This window comes from Dendronephthya gigantea, unplaced genomic scaffold (assembly GCF_004324835.1).
Source record: "Dendronephthya gigantea isolate DGI-Jeju-01 unplaced genomic scaffold, DenGig_1.0 000239F, whole genome shotgun sequence".
Lineage (NCBI taxonomy): Eukaryota > Metazoa > Cnidaria > Anthozoa > Malacalcyonacea > Nephtheidae > Dendronephthya > Dendronephthya gigantea.
Genome location: NW_021163249.1, coordinates 175,015 through 200,249, shown reverse-complemented (window position 1 = coordinate 200,249; position 25,235 = coordinate 175,015). Strand labels below are relative to the sequence as shown.

Here is a 25,235-nt window from a genome sequence, read left to right as displayed (position 1 = left end):
AAATGGGCACGGGTACCCATTTTAGCCGTGCCGTGCCAATAAATCGAGTGTAGTGTAAACGGAGCTTGAATTGATATGAATTAATATATTCTTAATCCAAGCATTGTTGCAGGTATTTAGTAACCTTGAGTTTAAGCTAGCACTATTCAGATTCCTGAAAAAGCTTGAATTAACTCAGTTCATGCAGAGATCAGACTGATCATACTCGAATGATTTGGCTATATATACACAGATGTCCCTCGGACTCTTTTCAATCAATCATTATTACATAGTTACATAGTTACATAGTTTATCTTATAGCATTAATGCATTATCTTGCATGGGGTATTTAAGAATTCATAACATTCGGATCGGACTTTTCCTTAAAAAAGGTCGGATATAGAAAACATCATGTTTCTCAATAAAGTAAATTTTCCATTAGGCGAATTTACTACCCCGCAAAACTGAGTCGCGAAACTGAGTTGAATCGCTTCCTACTTTTTATCAGTTCGCGCGAATAAATCCACCTATAGTGCGAAACGGGCTTAATAATGCCTGCACGATTAACGCTAAAGTTCACGAATGAAATATACATTGCTGCTTCTATATTCCAATAACTTCAATCGATCGTCGGTGTCGCCATGTAATAATCATTTCTTAAACATTGCATGCCCACATGTTTTTCCAGTCTAAAACAATATCGGATGTATCAAATGCTACAGACGTCGTTAATATTAAATGTTGTTACAATGCATTTCGACCGGTCGAACGGACTTCCTTTCAGTTGGCTTATAGTTGTTTGTCCTGGGGGCATTTCATCATTCAATTTGTGAGCGAAATACTTCCTGGAACACCTAGAACACCTGTCATACCTAAATAACTCGCACACTGTTATTTTGTGGTATAGCTATAGCTATAGCTATCAATCTTTCAGATTATTTCAGACGAATATCCGCACATGCTTGCCTCGATGGGTATATTCGTGTTTTCCAAAGAAACTATATTACTTTATTATATCTGGTGTCTTTATATGATGATTCGTCTGGTATAGGCTTCAAAGCTCAATCCCTGTATAGTTGCATGTGAACCATGTTCATATTTAGGACTACTGCCAATATTCCAGCTCCTACATAGCTAGCTAATCTGGATTATTATGAATATTATCCCTCATTTATATATTTTTGGGTGGCATTTTCATGGTATATTATAGATGCCTACATCATTGTGCAGGCATTAGGAGCAGGCGAATGGAATAAGTTCATAGGCTGTTAGCAGAATCTCGCCAAATCTTCGAGAACATTATAAACAAAGATGATATATGAAGAAGCCTGGTTGGTCGGAATTTTTCTATTATCTGTGATGATTGAAAAGCTCGAGCATTTTACCTGCAGACAACAGATTTTGTGCAACAACACTGACAATTAAAATTGCTGATACGATTATCTGAAACTTAACTATAAAGCTTGTTCCTATGCACTTAGGAAAGTTATCCCCTAAACCGGATCAAAAAGAATAGTTTTCTTTTGCCTCGATATATATATAATTTCTATGATGTCCAAGCAGAACTGACGACTTTAAACTTACAGAACATTTTGTAGGAGTTGTAGACGCGAGTTATTGAGGATACCTGCTATTTCTCAGATAATCTTCATCAAATAATGATTAATGTTCTCAAAATTTCGCTCGATGTAAGCAGATAGTAGGGGAATGACACAATGTTGTAAAAAATTAATACGGCATTACAAACGGACAAGAATTCAAAAACTGCGGAAAAAGATAATTCAATTAATTCAGTGGTTTTAAATCGTACAGAATCATATTGTTCCACAATCTAAGCTAATCTCAGTAATATGTTTGGACTGAAATCAATTCAGTGACAAATTGTGCGATAAGCTAGAGTGGTGTCACTGGTGTGATGTTTTTGCCTTTTTTAAAGAGAACGGCGGCAGAATTGCTTTTTGCATCAGGTTATTTCAAACTTTTTGCATCAGGTTATTTCAAAATTTTAACCATGCAGTCACTTTTTTCCAATATAGCTACACGCATGCTACAGTATACACACATGATTGCCACATTGATATTTCAAATTTGCTTTATAATGTCATTTCGTGTTTCTGGTTTTTTTTTTGTTCTCAAATAAAACCACAGGAAAGTTAGTTGAAATATTGGTACAAACCTTACTGTTCAACGCTGGAAATCTCCCATCCTAGCTCTTTCACCTTCTTATCGTTCATGCAGCTGACGTACCTGTGAAACATTAAGTTGACTTGTGACAGCGGCATTGGTTTCAATTTGCATTTTATCAGTGATGTCGACGTCACGGATTCTAGTGGTCGAAAATTGGAATATAGACCTTTTCGATAATTACGTCACAACATTGTCTTTAATTTAGAAGCACCTTAAATGAGATGGAATTCAAGTTTAGCTTTCACAACTATGTGCAAAAAAGCATAATTCGTCAACACAAGCATGAAAAAGAATTTTTCATTTTGAAAAATAAGGGTGGAAATAAACTATGATACGAGAACGAGGTTCGTATTTTTTCGAAGGGATTTCTATTTTCAAAAAGGCAAGTGCTTTTCACAGCTATAAGAATGCTAGGAAAGATTATCGCGGAAATTGCATTGTACTGTTTCCTGACAAAGTTTTGTCATGTTTCTCAAAAAGAAACAATCTGTCCCATGAAACAATTTTGTTTCCAGTACCATTTAATATCATAACGTATTCACGAATGAGCAAACACTAGTTTAATTTTGTTTCATCCCTTTCTTTGATTACGTCACCTATTGACGTGTCTTTTGCTATATTAAGAACGTGGTTTATTGATGTATATAGTCGTGACATAACCATTTCTCGGTGTAATGGGTTGGTATAGAAAACCGCGTCCGTGGGATTCCGCCCGCTTTATATAACCGGAAATTAGTGTAAAATAAACAAAAGGGATGAAGCATTATTTTACAAATCATTCGATTACAGTCTTTTGCGATCGCAGCTTTTAACTCACCCTTATATATGTTTAAGTCAATATTTTCTCTACGATATCTTCAGCAGGATACCGCTGAAATGAAAAGCAGTCTAATGAGTGATAGTGTATCCGTAATGCTAACATGGTATATAATTATTAAAATTGGACTACGCTCTGCTATGTGAACGACTGAATCCAATATGGCGACCTAAATGGTCCCACTACAAATTAAATCTAATCTACTGTTGCGTGGAGTTGTCCGTATAGAGGTTCTATATAAGTTTCTAGTTATTGTTTAAACGTTTCCCCGATGTAATAATAATATATGATCCATAGCCTCCAGTGGGATATTTCCATTCAGTGGAACATATCGCGAGAACGATTTTTGCGATCGCTTTCTTCTGAAATGTTTTTAATCATGCTCAACTAATGAGATCATTTCCGCTTGATCATGTCTGTATTTCGAAAGGAAGCGATCGCAAAAAGTCGATCGCGCGTCTCTTTTCCACTTAAAGGAATTATCCGTCTTAGGGGCTGTTCGCATGACCCCGGTTACATACCTGAGATTTAACGAAGCGTATTCAAATAGGTCTTGAAGGAAAACAAGCATATGCTATTGTTATTTATTATTTATTAGGATGAATATACGACTATCAGGATCATGTTTATCTTATTTACTAATTTTAATACCTCAAAGTAATATTACGCTTCGTGTAAACAACCTGCAATGTGTACTTGAAGAAAAATATATGCGATTGAGGGCGTTCAACCTGACCGCGCCGTAAGCCTTATTACGCCGGGGTTGAAAAAAACTAATACTACAATTTATTGAGAACTGTATTTCACGAGGTACATAAGAGAATATCTATACCTTTGAGCCTACCTAACTTAAAAACCAAGGATTTAGCCTAATATATGAAATGAAATATGACAATCCGACTCCCGCGCCGACATAAAATGATTGAAATCATCATTTGCTTTAAACGTGGTGTGTCAACCAGGCTTTTCCAAAATACTTTATTGTTCTATCTACCTTTCAAAGACCCTTTTACACTTACGATTTTTGCAGCAATTTTATGTGCGATTTTCTGCTTTTGATAGATGTGAACGAGTAATTATAGTAAGGAAAGCTCTGAAGTATAAGAACTCATAATCAAAGTAACTATTCACTTGTTCACGTCTGTTAAAAGAAGAAAATCGCACATAAAAACGGGCATTAAAACATACAAAATACACAAAGAGTAGCTAGCTGCCCAGCAGCCACATGACTGACAGCAGTCTGACCGGCTTATTCTGAAAGTCCAGAGATCACGATCATGTATGAGCTTGCTGAAAAACAATACATGCTATGCTCCTGCGGGTAGATGATGAGCTTCTCTGTTCAGCAGTCCGGCCGGCTTATTCTGAAAGTACAGAGATCACGATCATGTATGAGTTTGCAGAAAAACAATACATGCTATGCTCCTACGGGTAGATGATGAGCTTGTCTGTTTATGTTGAATAGCTTGTGGCAGAACGTTGTCTCAACTTCATGCAAGGTCATATTTTCGTACACAGTACTACCAACTTAGCAAGATAAACATCGCTCGCAATATGGAGCATGCCATCATGGCACCGGTATCGAGCTGTGCGTGTAATTATAACAATTATCGGCAGAATCAGCAGGACGGAAACAGTTTTCGTGAAAACTACTGATTTGGATCGATCGGCTTCACACCACTTCACCGCGGGCACGAGGAGTTGGGTAGGTGCATGACAACACTAGAAGTGGCAACTGATCAGAACCGTCCAGAACCTGCTTGGGAGATGATTCAGCAACATCCCGATGGCCCAGTCCCGTATGTTTAATGGTAAAATATATAAAATGCAACGATCTCTTTCAGAAGAGGAGTGCCAACGGCTTCAAAGAGATGGGCATAGATTAGCTATATTCGATCTGGTCGAGGCGTGGGTCTACACATAACACTCTCGTAACATCGGCTTTTAAAATTTCAAACGACCACAACGGCGGTAGGCCATAAATCTCCTTTCAGGGAACGTACTGCTTCACCAGATCTTTAAAGAATTAATCAAATTCTAGTTGAGCTTCGATTACCTAGCGGAGACGTGGTGCATGCTGTAGTACAGTTAATTTTTGAATGCAAATCTTGTCGAAACTCAGGCAAGAGGCCGCTCCAAGACAGTATAGCATATTCCCTGGGATAGTGATACGATTCAAAACTGACTACAGGCAAACTAAATTCATGAGCGTATACGATAGTGCGTATCTTGAGTCAATTTCGCAGAATTGTCTCTTTGTTGCTATTTCAATCAAGCAACGACCTCATATTAATAGCCGAAACATGGCATTTTTAAGAGCAATGACAATATAGACATTAAAAAAGTTAATGTGTCATTCCGAGTATGATGTCAACGACAAAAAAACAACCAACTAATAAAAGTGTTTTTCGGGTTTTTTCTAAGTAATTAAAGGTTAAATTGATGTTAACTAAACTGATTGGTGATTGGTGACGAGTAACTGATCTTTGTTACGGTTTTTCAAATCACACTTTACAAATGACATGCAGAGTTTGGCATGTCCGAATTATCGCTTAAGAAAGCCGGATGTAAACTTTTTAATTTGCAGGTCGATACAATACTACAATAGTACAAAGAAATACAATGAATCAATCTGGTAAAGTAATTTCCTTTGAGGACAACTTGCCATTTGGAAATAACTTCATAAGATTGGTGACGATTAATTAGCCACATGCCAAGTTCGTAATCGAAATTGCAAGTCGAGCTTCCTTTTTTCAATATTCAAGTTTTATATACAGATACAATTAAAGTACTGTCCAGAAATAACCTAATGCGGTTCGGTCGCGGTCGACCGATAAAAACCACAGACGACTGCAAGGGGAAAAAATACCTTCGTAATGGCCGTTCCCTTCCGAACGAAATGTTGTGAACAGCTGAGAAGGACAACACAATAACCAAAAATCTTACGAAATGTCTGTCAGACCAAGTTAGGTTAGAGTTCCCTCCGTCTCACCGCGGTTCGACTTCGGTCTGACCTCGGTTCAACCGCGGTCTGACCTTGGTTCAATAGGTTATTTCTGGACAGTACAGTATAGGAAGGCGAGAAACAGATCACAGCATCCATATTATGAATTATCTACAACAGCAAATTTCAAAGACATGCAAATGCACGCTATTCTCAAGCATCGAAGAACAAGTATAAAGTATGAGTCAAATATAAAAAAGCCAGGTAAAAGTAAATATTTTGCTTGTGGCATAGCCGGAAAAGATTTCTACTATTTGTAAGATTATTATTATTATTTGTAATAAATCATATTGCATAACTACAAAATGATGTTGCTGGCACACAGTGGATTTTCAATGTGTGGTTCCTCTTCTCACCATCAACTCATGCAACATCGGAGAATATAAAACTTGCCATTAACAAAAAGGTGTTTGTTGTTTTTCAAGTGCATTTTGGAACAAAAGCGCTCGAAAGTTCTATTTCAACAAACTGTGACTCGTGCAAATGTGAACGTCTTTGAAACACCCACACCTGTATGCCAATGATTCAATGGATCAATCATCGTGCTTCTGTCAAACAAATTATCTCAACAATCTTTAAAAATGAGATTAGGTCCGCCTAAGACGGACACAGAAAAGTTCTAAAATAATCTATACCCTTCCGCACTAAACCCAGGTGTGCTAACGAGCTATCTCATGACAATCATGTGCTGCTCATTTATGGCATGGTCTACAGTTTAAACACCACGCACCGTGAAGTGTAGGTACCTCGACGTTAATGCACGTGGCCCTTGAATCATCTCTGAAACCAACGCAGTTATTGAAAAACGCACGTTTTTCAAACGCACGTTTTTTGTACGTACATACACTCGCGTAAAAGTTTAAAATCTATTAAATTATACTTATGGAATAAACGATTGCATAGGGCTGGATTCTGTTGATGATTTGGTGTGCTTTTCAAGAGTAAAGTGATTTATTTAACAACTTAGAAGGTTTTAAGCTTTTACGTGCGTCGTACGTGGAAAAAACGCAACAGTGGAAGCAGCCGTTCTAGGTTGTCATATAATTAATTTTATTGCTGAAAAAACACACCCAAATCTTCAACAGAATGTAACCCTGTGCATCTATTCAATCGTAGGTTTTAGAGGTATCGTTTAAATGATTTTAAACTTTTACGTGCGTGTACGTATGTGCAAAAACACGACAATGTAAAGCAGCCCTTAGCACCTCGTATATTTAGGCAGCGTTCTCATTAATTCTCCCTTACAGAAGGGCGTGGTCGGCACATTATTTCGCAATTACGATTTTATTCTGCTCTCGGTAGAGATTTGTTTAGAATCCTGTTTGTCAGGAGTTGTTGTATATTCGGATTAGCACATTTAACTTGTAAGTAATGAACTATGCAAGGATCGCAATCGTAATCAGATTAGGATCATTTATTTGCTAATCTATCTATTAGCTAATGGATAGCGAGTAACGTAAGCCAATCAGAATGCAGTATTTGCAATGGTGCTCGACTAACGTCTCATTAATTATGATTAGTGTTGAATTATAGGGATTGGTTTATCTTTACACGGATACCAGCCAAAAACGCCGTTGATCTAAAATTGACGTTAATACTTATAGTACTTCTGTAACACCAATTACTTCTAACGAACAATCTTAAAAATGAGATTAGATCCACCTTGGATGGGATGAAAATTTTTAAAATAATTTTGCCTTCCGCACCAAACCAAAGTGTGATAACGGACTCTCCAGTCATGTGCTGTTCTTTTTATAGCTTACTGTGAAACATGATGCATGGATTGCAAGCAAGGGCGTCAATCCATGTCAAAATTGGCGAGGGGGCGAATAATGTTATATTACCAAGCTTAATGCAATATGAATTAAATTCGTCATGAAAGGGCAAATGTAAATACCTTTGTAGCCAAACCAGCAATGCAATGCAAAAATGGATTGTGTTAGCCTTAATATTTTACCACCAAACATGTAAATATGAGGATAATTGTAAATGGCCAGGTAATTGTGTTTAAATAGGCACAAAGTTCTATGCAGACTGTTGAATTTGCCTCGCAGAAGGGCGTGGTCGGCACATGATAGCAGAACCACCATTTTACGCAACTTTGTGGAACGAGATTTATTGGATCCTGTTGTTCGGGAATTACCGTATATTATCTGAATTTTTCGCGTGATGAACTGGGTCGATGATTTTACCCCACAGAGGGCACATGAGCTGCCATTTATTTCACGCGGAAAGAGATTTGTATAGGACCCTGTCGGACTGAAATTACCTCAGGTTCAAATGAATTACTGAGGTTCAGATTAGCAAACTGAACTTTTGCAGATGATCAACCATGGGTATGAACCACGCGGTTGTTCAGAGGTGTTTCGCCTCACAGAAGGGCGTGGTCGGCACATGATGGTAGAACTGCCATCTGCCCAACTTGGCGAAAATAGATGTATAGAATCCTGTTGGTCAGGAAATAGGTTATTCAGATTAGCAAACTTAACTTGCACATGATAGCTCATCCAGGAATAGTAGTCCTAATCAGGTTATGGAATCTATCTATTAACTAATGATGACATCCGCGTTGTCAAGCAACCAACTGAAAGCAGGCTTTAATATAATCCACCTAGAACGGATTGAAATATTTTTCAAAATCTTGCCTTACGCGCCAATGTGTGTGATAACGAGCTATCCCATGACAGTCACATGTCTGTAGTTCATGGCATGGCTTTCTGTTCGAGCACAATGCAAAACCAACCTGGCTGGCCTTAGCAAACTGACTTACGCGTGTTGCAATCAGATAAGCAAACATTTATTTACGCATTTCTTTATTTCATTTTTCGTCTCAGTTCGTGTGCCCGTGTGTATGATTGTACGATTTTTGAACAAAGAACCAAAACTTGAAGAATTCGCTGTCACATTAAGGAGTGTCACATTTCCACCCCACCTTGACAGTAACTCAACAGCCTTACCCTGGATTATCGCATAACTCAAATCAGGTTTTTCAAGGCTAGCCTGGCCTTTTTACTAAATTTGAATACTTCCTATGAATTCGTTTTTTTTAGATAAATGAATACAACTTCATACAACACCAGTTTCACCAAAAAGGCACACCGAAGTGACTCAGGATCTATATCATACTCGCAAATTTCGGACGCGGAACATGGCAAAAAGGCATATTGCCTTGCTATGAGTGGCGTTTCCGTAAGAGCAATGGTGTGGTAAATGGGTAGGCATGTTTAAAAAACCTAGCATAAGCGGGACCCGAATGAATTGCGGCCGTCTTATTGTCTCCTCGATTGTCTCTATAGGGGTGCAATTATAGCTCGTCTGTTTACAGAGTTCTTTTTAATGTGATTGAGAAGGCGAAACGAAACAGTAAATAGATTAAACTAGTTGTCGTCCTTAATGCACTGCCATCTTTGTTAGTATGATTATCAGCGCACTGCTGTGCTAAGGAAATCCACGCGCTCAAATAACAACTGTTCAATGACAATAACTATTCACAAAATACACATCACACTGTTTATTTTATCACGAGCTTATTTCGGCATCTCTTCCCGACGCAATTTGCCAATGTAAAATTACCCGTTTCGGAAACGCGATACAGAAATCTACGTTCCACGGCGATGCGATGAAATTTGTCGCGCCATGATCAAGGTATATAGCAATTGACGCACGATGCGCAATCATTTTGGGCGAGGTACGGATGCAAAGAAATCCCTCGAACTATTTCTGCTATTAAACCTGGTGTACGCTTCGATCGGAAGCTGACGTGTGAAATAATAGGGTCACATTTGCACGTCTTTCAACACGTTGTCGACGCAGACGCAGGCCCGCCACTGTGGATTAGCAATTTGCGCTATTTAAGACTAAGATTTTTGACAATAGCCCGCAGTGGAGCTTCGCATATCGACCAGTCAGTGCAACCCGAAAAGGATATCCTTCCATTACCGAAAACGAAACACCAACGGCGTCGACATGATTCCTGTCCTGGCTGTGATGATATTTTTTCAACACCAGACCGAAGCCAAAACGATGTCTTCGACGCCAAGTAAGTTGAATATATGCCTCTTTTTCTTTCTTAATGGATTGGTGCTCCGGGGAACGGTACGCTATAAAAGTTTGACCATATGTACGTGCGAATAGGGAAGCGTTGGTTAAAACGTGTAGTTTTTCAACTCTTTCCACGCAAGGCCGGTAATAAAAACACCCCGTACATTGTTCAATGTTGATCAAAAGAAGCAAGGAGGTCTCTATTAATTCCATTATTTCTTGAATTTGCGAGCAATTTATACTAAATTTCGTGCGATAATATATATCCCATTCAATACTTTGTAGGGCAAAGGTGCGCTAATTGCTTCGTCGATTTTTTGAAATTCAAAGCTCGGGTCAAATTTTTGAACCTATATGCAAGCAATCCCTAAAATCACCAGCGGACTCTGTCTGCTTTGTGTTATCCTTGCGTGATTACAGCGCGTTAAATGGCAATTCAGTAATTCAGTTGTCACGATAGTTTATAGACTAGGCGGCGTCAATTGTATACCTACTGGCACTCTGCTGTATCGGATATAGATGTGTGATAATCGAATAGCCGTACTGTTGTAAGCGCCGTCTTAATGTTCTAAGCGCAAAATATGCAAATTTTTAAAGCAAGCCAATATGAAAATTTATTTCGGGCGAGAGATACCAGGATGCAATCAATACATGGAAATCGGAGCATCTTCATTTTGTCATGGATAATTGCCCATGATCTCAGTCATATTCAAGTGCCTTACACATGCTTTTACAGCAGCAAATTAAGTATCGTATATTATATACAACATTAATTAATTTAGGAACTCGACGTAGATAATTGGTGCGGAGTTGATAATCCTCTATACTCATTAGTGACATCTTATTGACAAATGGATTGGCTCATGTTCATTTTGTCCCACATATTAATACGCGCATTTGTCTAACAAATGAAGTAATGTACATAAACAATTTGAAAACATAACAAGTTGTCATAGAGCGATTGCATTGTAGGCAAATCGTTGTTTGTAGTCCCTTGTGTTTTGATGAAAGCAAATAAGCAATCATAGGGGCTATTCATAGGTTTCACATTGATAACAAACATAAATCATGGGATAAAACGGCGCCGCAATCGGCGTAATCTAGCTTTAGCTACGTACTAAGCTCACTGACTAAGCTTGAAAAACTGTATTAAGTATTTCTAAGCAAGGTTTCGGCATACGATCGGCCTAGGTGTTATATGAAATGTATCATCAATAAAAATACTCGATGAATAAGCGGTGTGTTGAAAAGCTGTAAGAGCTTTCTTTCTCGTATTCCAAACATTCAGAGGTCATGGGTGTGATGGCCGTGAAAGAGTGGCTGGCAATTTTCACACTAAATTAAAACTGAGGTTGTTTCAATCTCGACGTTCCCCCGATGTTGGTAGTGCATAGACCCCCACCCAGGGAAGCATATCTCCTTGTCCCTATACACTGGTTTTATGGGATGGTTGCAAGCCATGTAAAGAATCAACTCCGTCTGTACAACTGCACAGATACGTTTGTGCTACGCGTAAAGTCTGCCCCTTCTCCCCGTCCAAATGTATATATATATCCTCCTTGAAATATCTGACATACGACTTCTCCTCGGCCAAGTCTTTAGTTGGATCTCTTGAGAACGAGTTGATAGCTGGCCTTGCCGAAGAAAGATATGAACCAATCACTCTTCAGAACTTTCATTTCATGTCTCGCACTATCAAGTATTTGCCAATTAAAAATACAACTAAGCAATATTTATACACACCAGCTTGGTTCTGCTCTCTCCGGTCATAAACGAGTACGACAGCGTCTTGTGTTTCACATTTATTTACCCAGCATATAAACGTTGTGCGTAATCGTTAACCTGACGAGTGACCATTTAGATAAATCCCAAATGCAGACAACACGGCGTGACACCTTACTAGGGTAACTGAACGATAATAACGCACTATCCATGTACATTTTATGCGCCACTTTACTCTTGCCATAAATCATGCATATACGTCCAGCTCTAATAAAAGTCTCGTGCACGAATGATTTATGCTGAAATCAGCCAATGTGCTGATATATTTTTATGTCACATTAGCTCCTTTTGTACCGTTTATGACTTAAGTCTATATAGTCTTACTATAACACAAATTCACGCAACCAACCTGGGAGAACTATATATGTATGTATGTATGTATACGTCTATTATACGTGTACAGGCTCGTGTACTATTGCCAATTTGGGAAGACAATTGTTGGTTAGAATAACCACAACAGATTATGTTCACCTCTCCAATAGTAATCGCGCTGATTGATGTCAAGTATATAATGTTAGGAATATGATGTTAAGCACCTGATATTTAAGCACACGATGATAGGTGTATAATGTCAGCTTTGGAGACCTGGTTGGACTCCAACAATATCACTCCAAAAAAGAGAGCTCCGACATTCCTCGACTAAATCTAGACTTGGCCGAGAGATTTTTCTTAATGGTTTAGGCGATAAAACCGCACATTTTGTTGGCAAGGAAAGCAAGGGCAGAAAGGTGTCGGAAGGGTAAGATAACCACATATTCATCCCTTCTTCTCAAAAAGTGCAGTGCAGATTCACTAGCTTCATGTTGTTGCATGCAACCCTCAACACCAAATACACAGCATAAACGATGTGTTTTATTTGTTATATGAGAACGATTTAATTTCAATTACCTAAACTTGTTGCTAAATTTTAACATATTTCAGCAGAACAACTATATGAACCTTGCCGATGAACTAGCCTCGAGTATCGACCGTCTCAGTAATACAATTTTAAGTCTGTGGCAAATGTTAACCTTACTGAAAATTGCTCAGATATTCGCAGTACATCTCTCACGAAGGCAGATTATTTCCCCATTTTGGGCGAGTGCAAACGGTTGTTTTGATCCCTTACTCCGCGGTCATAATGTTTTGGAGGGTTAGGGTTAAACAAACCACACGTATTGCGTCATCAACCAATCAGACAGAAGATTCCTCAATTATCAAAATTGATGTTTTTACTAAAAACTTAATGAATATATCATCAAACAGCAAGCGCACGCCATAATATTACAACATTATTGCGATATGTGCGTTCCAGAAACATACATGCGTGTATATTTATACAGTACATATTTTGCGGGGTAAATGCGATTTTTATGAAGATTAGCTATATTTACTAATAATACTACTACTAAGCAACACCGTGAATTTCTTTTAGTTTAGCAACAAACATTAGGAATTGCCTAATATTCCTGATGTATAATAGAAGAAACTTATTCGTAAAATACAGTGTCGTATAAAACGTAAGCCTGGTTTCCATAATTCCATTTGGTCGTAACTGTCGTGGATAAGTCATTTTCCTCGACGAGAAAGAGACCGCAGTAAATTTGTCTTTATTTCTGTATTGTGGGACTGTATTCAATTTGCTATTGTTGACTGCACCTGCATACATTATAAAAAATATATAATAATGACATATTATATATCACATCAGTCACCTTGACGGATGATCACGGCTTTGTTGTTGTAAAACTAAAATTCTTGGTGCAGTAACCACCGTAAGAAAGTCAAGTTATATGTAGCTTATATAAGACTTTATGCAAAATGGTTTACTTAGGTGTTGCTGTTAAATCCAAACCTTTTAAGATTGTGATTGAGCAGGCTGTCCCGGTTTGATTATACAAGCCGATTTCTCAAAATCCATTTAATTGCAGTCACTTGCTAAAAACAACTTGCAGTGTGAAAACTATTTACCACAAAATCTGAGCCAACTATAAAGCGATTCGTCACCAGGGCCGTACGTCGCGCTAGAAGCTTAAGTGGGGATGCAAATTCCGTATATTCGTCCTATGTTTGACTGATTTCTTTTGCTAAAGGTCTGCGTCCCCCCTCCCATGAAGGTACTCCGGCCCATGTGAACAGCACCTAATTAATTGTGTATACGTTGGTTTCTCTGACAGCACTGATCGAAGGTGATATAGTCTACGATGAGCAATTTAAGATTCTTACCGGCCAAGTGGGTTTGCGAAAACGTCGAGATATGCTGTCTGATCGTGGCTTTCATTGGAAAAACGCAGTGGTTCCTTACGAAATAGAAAGCAATATGTGTAAGTACATGCAGTTATACAGCAGCAGTAATCTAGAGCCAAACACCTTTGTTTGATAGACAACAGGTCGTGCATGTATGCGTTAGCTGAAACGTTCAGGCCGCTTGTATTCACCGTTCAGTTAGGTTTATTTTATATTGTTGATTAAATAAACGCCCTTAAATAAATGCTTAAGCACATGTCGCAAGTGGAAAAACTACGGTTTGTAAAAAAAAATTGACGTCAAAAGCTGGCTCACTCACTCACACTAGAGAGGTTAGGATACCCCGGTTTCAATATACGGGTACGGGTAGCCATATTTTGTTCATTGGAATTTCTTGTTGTTTGCACGTTTCAAGATATAAATGATGCTTACGTCAAGAGGCTAAAGTCTACTAGAGAAGAATTGTCGAGTTAATCTTCGAAAAAATTGAGAAACATTGTTTAAAATTCTTTGAACAAAATAAGGCTACCCGTACCCGTACACCGGAACCTGGGTATCTTAAGCCCCGTTTACACTACACTCGATTTATTGGCACGGCACGGCTAAAATGGGTACCCGTGCCCATTTCATCTGTTCTCGGCCTTTGTTTTGGTAGCCTGAACACTATTAAAATTGAGCACGGGTACCAATTTTAGCCGTGCCGTGCCGATAAATTCAGTGTAGTGTAAACGGGGCTTTAACCTCTCTATTCACAATCATTGAGAGCAGTGGCGTAGCCAGCCTGACGATTTTTTCCCGCTAAATTTCCTATTTTATAATTATTCATGTCTTAAGAAATTTATTGTTTTCACAGTCAATAAACACCAAAATATTACCATAGCGGGACAAATCGTCAGGCTGGCTAAGACACTCGATTTGAGTGTGACATTATAGCAAGTGTGGTATGACTGATCAATGTGATAATCCTTCTTTATCAATGGAAAAATTTAAGGTGAAACAGTTGAAAATTGAGCTTATATTCGAGTGGAGATAACGCAAGTGATTGCATGTGAACATGCATGTGAACATACAAGTGATTGCATGTGATCTCCATTCTCACACTCAGTGTGACTCAAGTGACTTTTAGACTACAGACGTTGGTGCATACTCGATGTCTCAACATTTTTCGGGTCCTGTTATTGTCATAATATTACCCATGCACTTCTTGTAGAGGAACTGAATACGCCCTAGGCTAACGTGATTGCTTGGTTTCTTCCGGCGCCTTGTCTAATTAACAAACCAATTAACTGTTAATTGCTATATGACAGTGAATATGCGTATGTCTAAATAATTGTGAGTGGCTTGGCTCGACCGGTAATTTATTTCAATTAAATTAGTTCCAAAAATTTCCAGCTGTACGCGTACGCCGTAAATATTTGTGGAAGGTTGTGTGGAAATTTCGCGCAAGGTTCAAGACGAGCTTAGTGCCGCATTAACTTGGTGACTATGTGCCCTCCTGGTCTGTCAGGTGCGCATGCCTTGGCATTTGATTTTTCGCCGGGTAGTGTACAGGCAGCGCCTGTATGGATTTGGATGATTTAATATGATCTAGCAAATAGCAATGGTTATCAGGCTAAGATTAATCATTACTGGCATTTACTGAATTCAAACACGACTTTAAGAAGTGCAAAATGTTGAATGCACTGACACGCACTATAACAATTTCAACTTGAAGTACTGCATTTGTTTTCATTGTTTCTGACTTACAAGTCAGCAGGGTCTTAAAATACAGTAGGCTGGAGTGATATTAAGTAATATTTCACCGTCCTCACTTGTTCACTAAACATTGTCTTATTTGCATGAATGGCTGTAAAACAATCCAGATATTTGTTTACGTTTGTAAAAAATGTACTTTCAACAACAGATTCGCTTTCTCAATAAATCACTTTTGTAATTATACTAAAACAATTATTCACATCAGGCTCGGTGAATATCGCTATTCACCTGGCTCGGTGAATATCGCTATTCACCTCGCCTTCGACGAATAGTTGATGAATAATGTAGCCTGAAAAAAACCTGTATAGCAATTGTGTTGACATCTGACAATTGTGTTGTGACTTTTTATAATTTTATTTATTAATTATTATTATCATTTGTCAAACTCAACATTTTGGGCCTTCAAAATACTTGGGCCCCTAAGCCCGGGTCCAGTGGTTACGAGCCAACTCAAAGATAGTTTTGAATATAGCATCAATATAATCTGGGAAGACAGATGTCAAGTGATTGGGGAGGAGTTTTTTTTTATCTATAATCTAGGTTGATTGTGTAACTCAAGCTTATTGCCTGAATATACGCTTAGACATCCCCATGCATCAGAAGATGACATTTCTTCTAGTTTTCTATTGATGAAAAGTATATTTTGTCTCGGTAGTTGAAACAGCTGTCGAATAATATGATTAAAAGCTAGAAATATTCGTGCAAAGATGCTTATATGAATTGCATCAATTGTCACAATTGATTATATAAGCCAAGGAGTAACTATGGCAACACTCACATCAACTAACATTGACTAATACTCTCAAATTTTTATTTCCTATTGTTTTCTATGACCGGTATAAGTTTTTATAGTTTGATTTTTGCATTTAGAAATATGTCAATTGGGAAAATACAAATCGATTTTCAAATTAGAAATGTGAAGAAATTCGATACCAAGATATTGTTGCGGATGTGGTGTAAAAACAGTAGACAGTTGCGTAATTTTTTGTCGAAAGAGATTGACAAGATTTTTTGAAAAATTATCATAAGCAGCCCAAAAATGTTTTCGGTCTACGAGTAGACTCGTGTTAGTACACTCTGATACAAAACTGCATTGAAGTATTTACGGGCGAATAATCCAATTTAGCTCCAGCGTTTCCGAGCTCGATGTAAATCGGTTCAATGCAGCCAAAGTTTAACCACCTCTGACCTCTCTCTCTTTTTTTTTTATCAGTGTTTTCGCGTTATCGATAAGGACGTTCTCTAAAACATTTCCTTTCACTTTTCCACCACGTTTCGCGGCTAAAATGTCTAAGAGCCGGAATATAAATAGCTACATATAAATTCTCGAAGATGTTTGATTATAATTTGGTTACTAACCATGATCATTTGGTTTGGATTTTCTAGCAATTAGAGGTCGTAAGGTCATCCGGAGAGCATTCAGAGAGATTGCAAAACGATCGTGTGTGTCATTTATTCCGCGACAAGACGACCATGATGATTATGTCTCGTTTGTTATCGGAAAAGGGTAAGGAGTGGAGTGATTAATTTGCGGTAAAGCAGTTTGTCAGTCATAATGATGAAGTGCTAATTTGTATGTTTCTTTGCATTAATTATCATGCATATTTATCATTTTTTGCGCAGGTCGTTAGGTCGTTTTCAGCTTTGCTTTCGCCTCAATGGCAGGGTGGTCACAACAATCAGCACTAGGCAATTATATACTGTTGTTTTTTCTTATAATGGGCGGAATTCAGACAACTCACTGAAAATCTTCGTAGAGTGATCGACACTTAAAAATGTTTATATGAACGGTTTGGACGCATCCTCGTGCCCACTTTCAATATATTTTCGCATTGGAAAGTACGTTAGAAAGCATGTTTACGAACTTTTTCTACAAACTTTTCATTATATCTTTCCTCATTTTTACCATATTTTGACCAAGAGCTATGAGATAATTGTCGGCCATCTTGGATGCTTTATCAACCTCATTAACTGTGGTAATTTTTTTAAGTCAGTGGTAGGATTAGTCTTATAAGTAAATTAATGCTAAATTACCGTAATAACACTGATATTATTTCTGATATTTACTTCGATTCCGAATTTAAGGTAGCAGCGGAACTATAATCAAATAATCATATTCTAAATGTCCGTTCACACGATCCAATTTTGTTGGATCCAATTCACCTCTGACGTATGGGATATAGTGAGCAATTGATAAAGTTGGCTTCAGTGCATTTGCTGCCCATATACAAGACAATTAACAGACTACAAAACATCCATCAGAAGTAAATTGGATCCAAAAAAATTGGATCGTGTGAACAGACCTTAAAATTGCAGGTAACTCGTAACATTCTCGATATTTAACTAAAATATCACAACAACAAATAAAAAATCAAGACATAAGTTTACAGGCAATTTGAACAGTTTTCCAAATAGGACAATACAGAAATTGTAGCTAGAGTTGCTTTCTGCACCGACTTCATGATCACCCACGATCGTCTCGACTGGAGTGATACATAATTATACTGACAAGGAATGAAAATGCAGATTCTTTTTCGTGCATTACGCATTTGAAGACAGTCAACACACATATGTTTAGTCGAGGTGTTTCTGACTGAAAAAAAAGCTACAATGGGATTGTTTGACATCTTCACTGCAATACATCATTGAACCCATTGCGCAAATCATCAGTTATTTTTATTTCATACGCTACAGATGTTACTCGTCCATCGGCCGCGTTGGAGGTCGTCAAGTGGTCTCACTTCACGAGGACTGTAAATATCGAGGGAAAGTAATTCATGAAATTCTTCACGCTCTTGGATTTTTCCATGAACACTCTCGCAGTGACAGGGACAAATATATCAGGGTCATTTGGAAGAATATTATGAAAGGTACAGTTAACCAGATGCGATAGCTAAGATCGCTAACATTAATTTGTGACATCACTGACCCAGCCGTGGGTAAGTTGGAATGCGACGGTTGGGCAATCGGGGTATAATAGGAACAATCTTTTAGCAAGACAAATATCAGCTTACACATGAAAAACAACGAAATTCTACCACGAAGAAAAGGCGCAACCATGCAGTCAAACCTTATGAGTTCCTTATGTGGTATCCCTAGCATGTAGGTCCTTGCACGATGATGCACGAGAGTAATCGCTGGAAATACGAATGGCCATATTTGCCTAAAACGAAAGGTTTTTTCTGAGTCATTAAAATGAATGGAATTCGATTTTAGAAGAATTGAAAATTGTCCCTGACTTCCCGCTCTTTTCTACTTACCCCTCCTATATTAGGAGGGGAAACATTGGCATTATTTTGTAAAAAAGAAAGAAATATTGTGAAGGAACTTACATTGTTTATAGTATCTGACAGTCGATGAATCCAGCTCAACACGTCTTCCTCATTTTTAGGGATGCGAAGGAATTTTGTGAGCTATAAGCATGGTCCTATTGATGCGCTGGGTGAACCTTACGACTTCAATTCGATAATGCATTACGACAATAAAGCATTCACGAAGAACGGTGGAGACACTATAAGGTCGCTGACAAAACCGAAAATGAGGCTCGGACAATTAAGAAGATTGACAAAAATAGATGTTAGCCAGATAAACAAGTTATATCGCTGCAAAGAGAGAAAGGCAGAAGGTATGGAAACTGTGTTTGCCGATATAGCTACAGCAGTTCTGCACAAGCTCGCCGAAAAACAAAAAGCCGGAACAAAAAGACACTATAAGGCCGTTAACAATAATCACAATGTCATACAGATTATTGCGTCTCAATTTCGATTGACCTCCACTGGAATCCAAGAATATATGTATGTGTTGTCATGATTTTCAGAAAGTAATCAATCAATATTTCCTTACCGAGACCTGCTTTGACATTTTTGCAATTTTGCGATAAGCTGCATCAGCGGGAGCTCACAAAGGGTGCTCCTTTCATGACTTTGGATAAAGGAGATTTGCGTCAATGAAACGTATCTTTCATATACAAGTTTTTAACAGTAATGTGAACTGAACAATTTTATTACTGCAGTTAGAATATCTTCCATTTTGACGGCCTTGGTGATATCTCAAATTTCAAAATTGCGCAAGAAAGCATGTTCCCAGGCCCCTGCCGATTATGCTGATTTCCCGGTTTCCGTGGGTACATAGGTACAATACAAGGTTCTATTCACGCAGGCGTTCAAGGAGGGGTTGGGGCGAGAGATTTGAATCCTCCTCAGAAAAAAGTTGAATAAAAAACGATTAGGCAATTTTTTGTCGAATGGTACGAAAATTCAGGGTATTTGTGCTAAAATAGGTGAGTCGGGCAATTTATGCTCGCGACTGGGGTTCTTGTCCTGAGATCAGCCCCCCCCCCATTCCAAAACAATTTTTAGGCCCGTATTCCTATGTCTATTCATCCAAGTTGCCGAGTAAATGGTGCGGACCTATTGCAATGGTGCTTTCTTAAAAGAAACAACTATTAGAACATAATTTTAGTGCAAACTGTGACGTTTGCTAGGAATCCACACTACTAACTTGATCAGACATCATAGGGTAAACTGTTCGGCGGGTGTCCGAGACTTAGGTCCGTAATGATTTTTGTACATGGCGGTTGTACTTTTTCTATCGAAACTTCAAAAACAATTCTCGTTTCGGTGCTTTATTCGAATGAAACAAGAACCATGATTTCCCTCGAATCTTCATGAACAAATTAAATACAACATGGTGCGAGGCACAAAAAGCGCCGTATTTAATGAGACTTGTTCACGAAGTATAGGAAAAACCCGGCTTACCTGTTTATCCGTCTTTGATATTCTCTCACCAAATTTGTAAAATGTTTTCCACCACAAGTCTCAGTAACAGTTTAGAAAAGATTGGCGAAATAATACGTTTAAGAGAAGAAACACAGATATCTGACATATATTTTGACATTACGCGAGCTTCATGACAAACTAGAGCTATGTGCTTAGCAAAAAGTCATTCGTGGTCATTGGCGTAAGCCAGTTGCTCCCGTGTGCGGGCGACTTTTCAGGCGACTTTGGCCATTCGTGCCATTTCTGCCTCGCGTGCCAAAATCTTTCCGTGTGCGGCAAAATGAAAGCTATCTGCTTATGGATTGTCTTAACAGCGCATGCGTAATATACGAATGTAAACATCCAAGATAGCGGTGATTATCAAACATGCTGGATATTTGCCGTAAGTGGCACGAATGACCAAAGTCGCCTAAAAAGTCGCCCGCACACGAGAGCAACTGGCTTACGCCAATGGCCACGAATGACTTTTTGCTAAGCACATAGCTCTAGTGTGCGCCGGCCTTTGGGTCCTTATAATATCGTCATATAGTGCCGTTTTCTTGACCACAATTAAGTCTTCTTGCTCAGAACACATTGTTGGTCAGAACACATCAACAATTTGTATTTAAAAATACTCGACTGTTCTGCAATTTAAAGTGGTTCCAAATGCCAGAAACGGAGTTCACTGTTAATAAAACGCGTGTGCACAATAGTACACTTTCATAACAAAAAACACTGCTTCAATCTTCATGTATAACAACTGACTAACACCATTTTATGTTTATCTTCAGCTAAATGTTTCGACTTTAAAAGAAATTGTAAGTTGCGGACATCCAAAACTGACGTTTGTGAAGCTAAATACAAGGTGATGAAAGAATCTTGTGCGAAATCTTGTGCATTTTGCGGATAGAAGGTATATCAACAGATCAGTTTATTATATTTTCCATATATCGCATATATTTCCTAAATATATATTTTCAATAATATAGTCTTGTTTGTGTCTACTATATGTAGTCACAAGATGCGTAATTGGTGCCGAGTACATATCATTGGTGCAGAGACAGTCGTTTTAAGTCATTTATTTAATTTAACCATTGTTCAATTATAAGCCTTAATTTGGTCGGTTGCTCGAAAGATGCTCAAAGTTTAAAAATACTCTCATGGTTTAAAAATACTCCCAGGGACCGCGGAGCAGGGTCTCGCATGGGCTTTAGCCCCATGCACCAATAATTTTTCCGTAATTAGTCTTTAATTTCGAATATTTTTTAGTTCGCTCAAATTTACAAGCATGTTTTTAGCAATTTGTATTTTTTGCTTTCAAATATATGCAGTGTATCTTATCTTGAATGCTATCGTAACTTTTACTTCTTCAACGTATATTTTAATAACCAATTCAAAGAAATGAGTATTCTAATTTCCAACGATATCTGTCGTAATAAATCCGCCATGTTTACAACCATTTGTTAAAATTAGTTATGTTTACTAAATACCATTGTTTACTAATACCATTTTCCGGTATATTCAACCATGGTCAAGTATACCTTTTTCCGGCCTTTTTTCGGGTATACCTTTTTCGATGCTTGCAAGTTGCAACTTTATATAGATGTTTGTATATGAGCACCGAACATGCTTGAAACTTTACATAGGGCCAGCATATGACTATAAAAACAGCGTGGTTATCCATGTCAAAATATTTGACATCATTATAACCAAAACATGGTTATATTGTTTAATGTTTGTATATGAGCACCAAACATGCTTGAAACTTTACATAGGGCCAGCATCAACCTCTAAAAACAGCGTGGTTATCCATGTCAAAATATTTGACATCATTATAACCAAAACATGGTTATATTGTTTAATGTTTGTATATGAGCACGAAACATGCTTGCAACTTTACATGGGACAAGCATTTGACCATTAAAACAGCGTGGTTATCCATATCAAAATATTTGACATCATAACCAAAGCATGGTTATATTGATTAATGATTGTATATGAGCGCCAAACATGCTGGAAACTTTAAGTATCTACTATTTACTTTATTCCTTAAATTGAGACAGGGCCGTAACTGGAACGATAATTGGGGGGGGGGGGGGTTTATTCATATATTCAGTTCTGCCCGACGGATTTCCATTGTGAGCTATTGCACTTACAAAAGAAATCCACTGGGCAGAACTGAATATATGAATAAACACCCCCCAATTATCGTTCTAGTTACGGAACGATAACTACCTGAATTGAGAGGCATTTGCGGCTATTTCAAAGACGTATGTATATTTGAAAATTTTTCCGGACTTTGCTAGCAGGCGCGCGGTTCCGAGCCCTATGCAACAATACGAAAAACGCTCCGCGGTCCCTGCCTACATCTTCTGAATGACTGCACCTACATCTTATACATTAAATATTCATTTACATTAAAAATTAAACCATTTACATCAAAATCAGCTCAGTTGTGAAATGTTAGATGGATAATCAATACTGTTTTTTTATTTTGAACTTATCCACCGTTACCAAGCTATACACGCGATTCGAACAACTGGAACCTCTGCATGCACTATTAAATATTGCATTATGCTCATTTGTTAACGTTTATAACTTCGTGGATCATCCCTCCCTCCGCTCATACACTATTATATTGTCAATGTTGCTCCCTTAAGAGTGGTGGTGACATTGACGGAAGGAGTTTTATAATTATGCAATTATATTATTTGTACCACATGGCTCTTGGGAAAGATTGTAAGATTAACTTTCCTCCCCAATAGCTGCCTACATGATCCTCACCGCGCTACTCCTAATGTACCCATTTGAAAGAAGATTCCAAAAGCCTTTCCGCTTCACATTGATATGTAGACGAAGAAAATACCCAATTGCTTAGAAGATGAAACAAGGACAACATGTATGGATGTCGAACACTGCCTCAGCATGAAGACGCAATTTTCTCATGCAAGATCGCCGCGGTATAAAATTTAGACTGGCAGAACGGCACAATCAATTGATATGCATGGCCAATAATTTATAATATATATATATTGTATTTAGACGACTATATAATTATTATAAGATGTACATTTAATAAAGATAAGCGAGCTGTGAAATTTAAGTATACCGAAGTGATTGTTCAACGTGAAGATTTTGAAATGATGCAATATATAGAGGTATACTCGTCAGACATATATAGCCTCTAAAAGCCTACCAAAAAACGTATAATAAATTGAATAATTTATTACTACCTCCTTAGAAACAGTATGCTTTGGTTACGACAAACATAATTGGGCCCCGAGAAATAAATCCATATTTCCAAGCAACCATATAATATTCTGTTTATTACATGAGCAAATTATAACAGCATGCGTTTTACAACACATTTTTTATTGGTCAAAAGTATTTCTAAACGCGGTTTTTGATTGGCTTGCAAAAATGATATTTTTATACGTAATCATATTGTATTGTTACGTGTATTTAAATAAGATTTTTCTCGGTGGCGTAAAACTCTATATAACACTAATTTTTATTAAATAAATACTGCTATACAACCATTGATATGCCCGTAAGTTTCAATCTGGCCTATAGCTGTTAATTGGTATATTCACCGCTGCATGCATGTAGATACTAACTTTTTTTTGTAAATTTTAAAGTTAAAATCAACCTATAAAATGGTTAGTTATTCTGAAAATTGCTTTTACTTTTTATCACAGCTTATATATATCTATTTTGATCCCTAAATGGCGGTTCCTTGAAATGGATGTTTAATCCCTAAAATGGCGGATACTTGTTAGGGGCTTAGCCTTAGGGCTGCTTTCCACTTACACGTTTTTCATACGCACGAACATGTACGTATACCTAAAAAGCTAAATCAGAAGTAGATGAATCGAAAGAACTTAGCTTTCTGTCTATTTTAGTATGCATTTGTTGACCTGGATGTTTAATGCTATAAGAATTTAGAAGCATTTAAAATTTTCCATGGAAAGCAGCCCTAATGAACGTTTGTTGCGTAAAAGACCAGTTGTCACGATTGCACTTGACTATAAAAGTCGTCGTCGTTATTTGAATGACACTCATTCTTTCATAACTGTTTTATAACTTACCATGCAAGCTTACTTTATTAACATCGATACGATGAAACTGTTATTGAACACACGCAGCGACGTTTTCATGTTTTGTTAAGGAACCGCTGATGGAAATCGTTGAACATTAAGAACAGATTTTTCTCCAAAATGGAAAGAAGTGTGACTTGAATTATCTGCTTGTCGTGATTGTTGACACTGCTGAGTGTATGCTGACTATTGTTTACTCTGGCCCGGAGTGTATTCATGCTCAGGGTGCCATCATTTAGTCTCTATTTTTAAAAAAGGTTCAGAAGTACCACGGTCAAATCTTTAGATCGTTATCCATGCGTATTACATAATATTTATTTTGGACTATCCCGTCAATTAGTTTTATGGTGTAGTTTGTTAAATTATTTTGTCCTAAAACCATGCATCTAATATTTGACCAAGTTAGTTTTTGTGTATGCGCTAGACTCAAATCAAAATTTTCAAAACTTTTTCGATTACTGTCCCTATATTGTGCGTAGGTAAATCCCAGTAAACTCTATAGCCTGTAGCGATAGCTACATGACGCAACTCACATAGGGCCGCCATATTTGAGGCAAATTTGAAACCGAATTGGGCACTAGTGTAAGTCA

The 25,235-nt window shown here is 37.7% G+C and overlaps 1 protein-coding gene across 1 annotated transcript; it reads left to right on the top strand.

The window, feature by feature from the left end:
• Positions 1-9,881: 9,881 nt before the first annotated feature.
• LOC114540537 (zinc metalloproteinase nas-6-like) lies at positions 9,882-23,804 on the top strand. Its single transcript, XM_028560655.1, has 7 exons — positions 9,882-10,026; positions 13,967-14,113; positions 17,178-17,298; positions 18,486-18,661; positions 19,183-19,416; positions 21,340-21,461; positions 23,314-23,804. The coding sequence occupies exons 1-6, from the start codon at positions 9,954-9,956 to the stop codon at positions 21,456-21,458; spliced, it is 870 nt and encodes a 289-aa protein (XP_028416456.1). The 5' UTR covers positions 9,882-9,953; the 3' UTR covers positions 21,459-21,461; positions 23,314-23,804.
• The last annotated feature ends 1,431 nt before the right edge of the window (positions 23,805-25,235 follow it).

Coding starts and splice junctions, on each gene's coding strand:
- LOC114540537 (XM_028560655.1), top strand. CDS start 9,954: ATGATTCCTGTCCTGGCTGTGATGATATTTTTTCAACACCAGACCGAA. Junction 17,299..18,485: donor TCGTTTGTTATCGGAAAAGG/GTAAGGAGTGGA, acceptor CATACGCTACAG/ATGTTACTCGTCCATCGGCC. Junction 19,417..21,339: donor CAAAGAGAGAAAGGCAGAAG/GTATGGAAACTG, acceptor GTTTATCTTCAG/CTAAATGTTTCGACTTTAAA.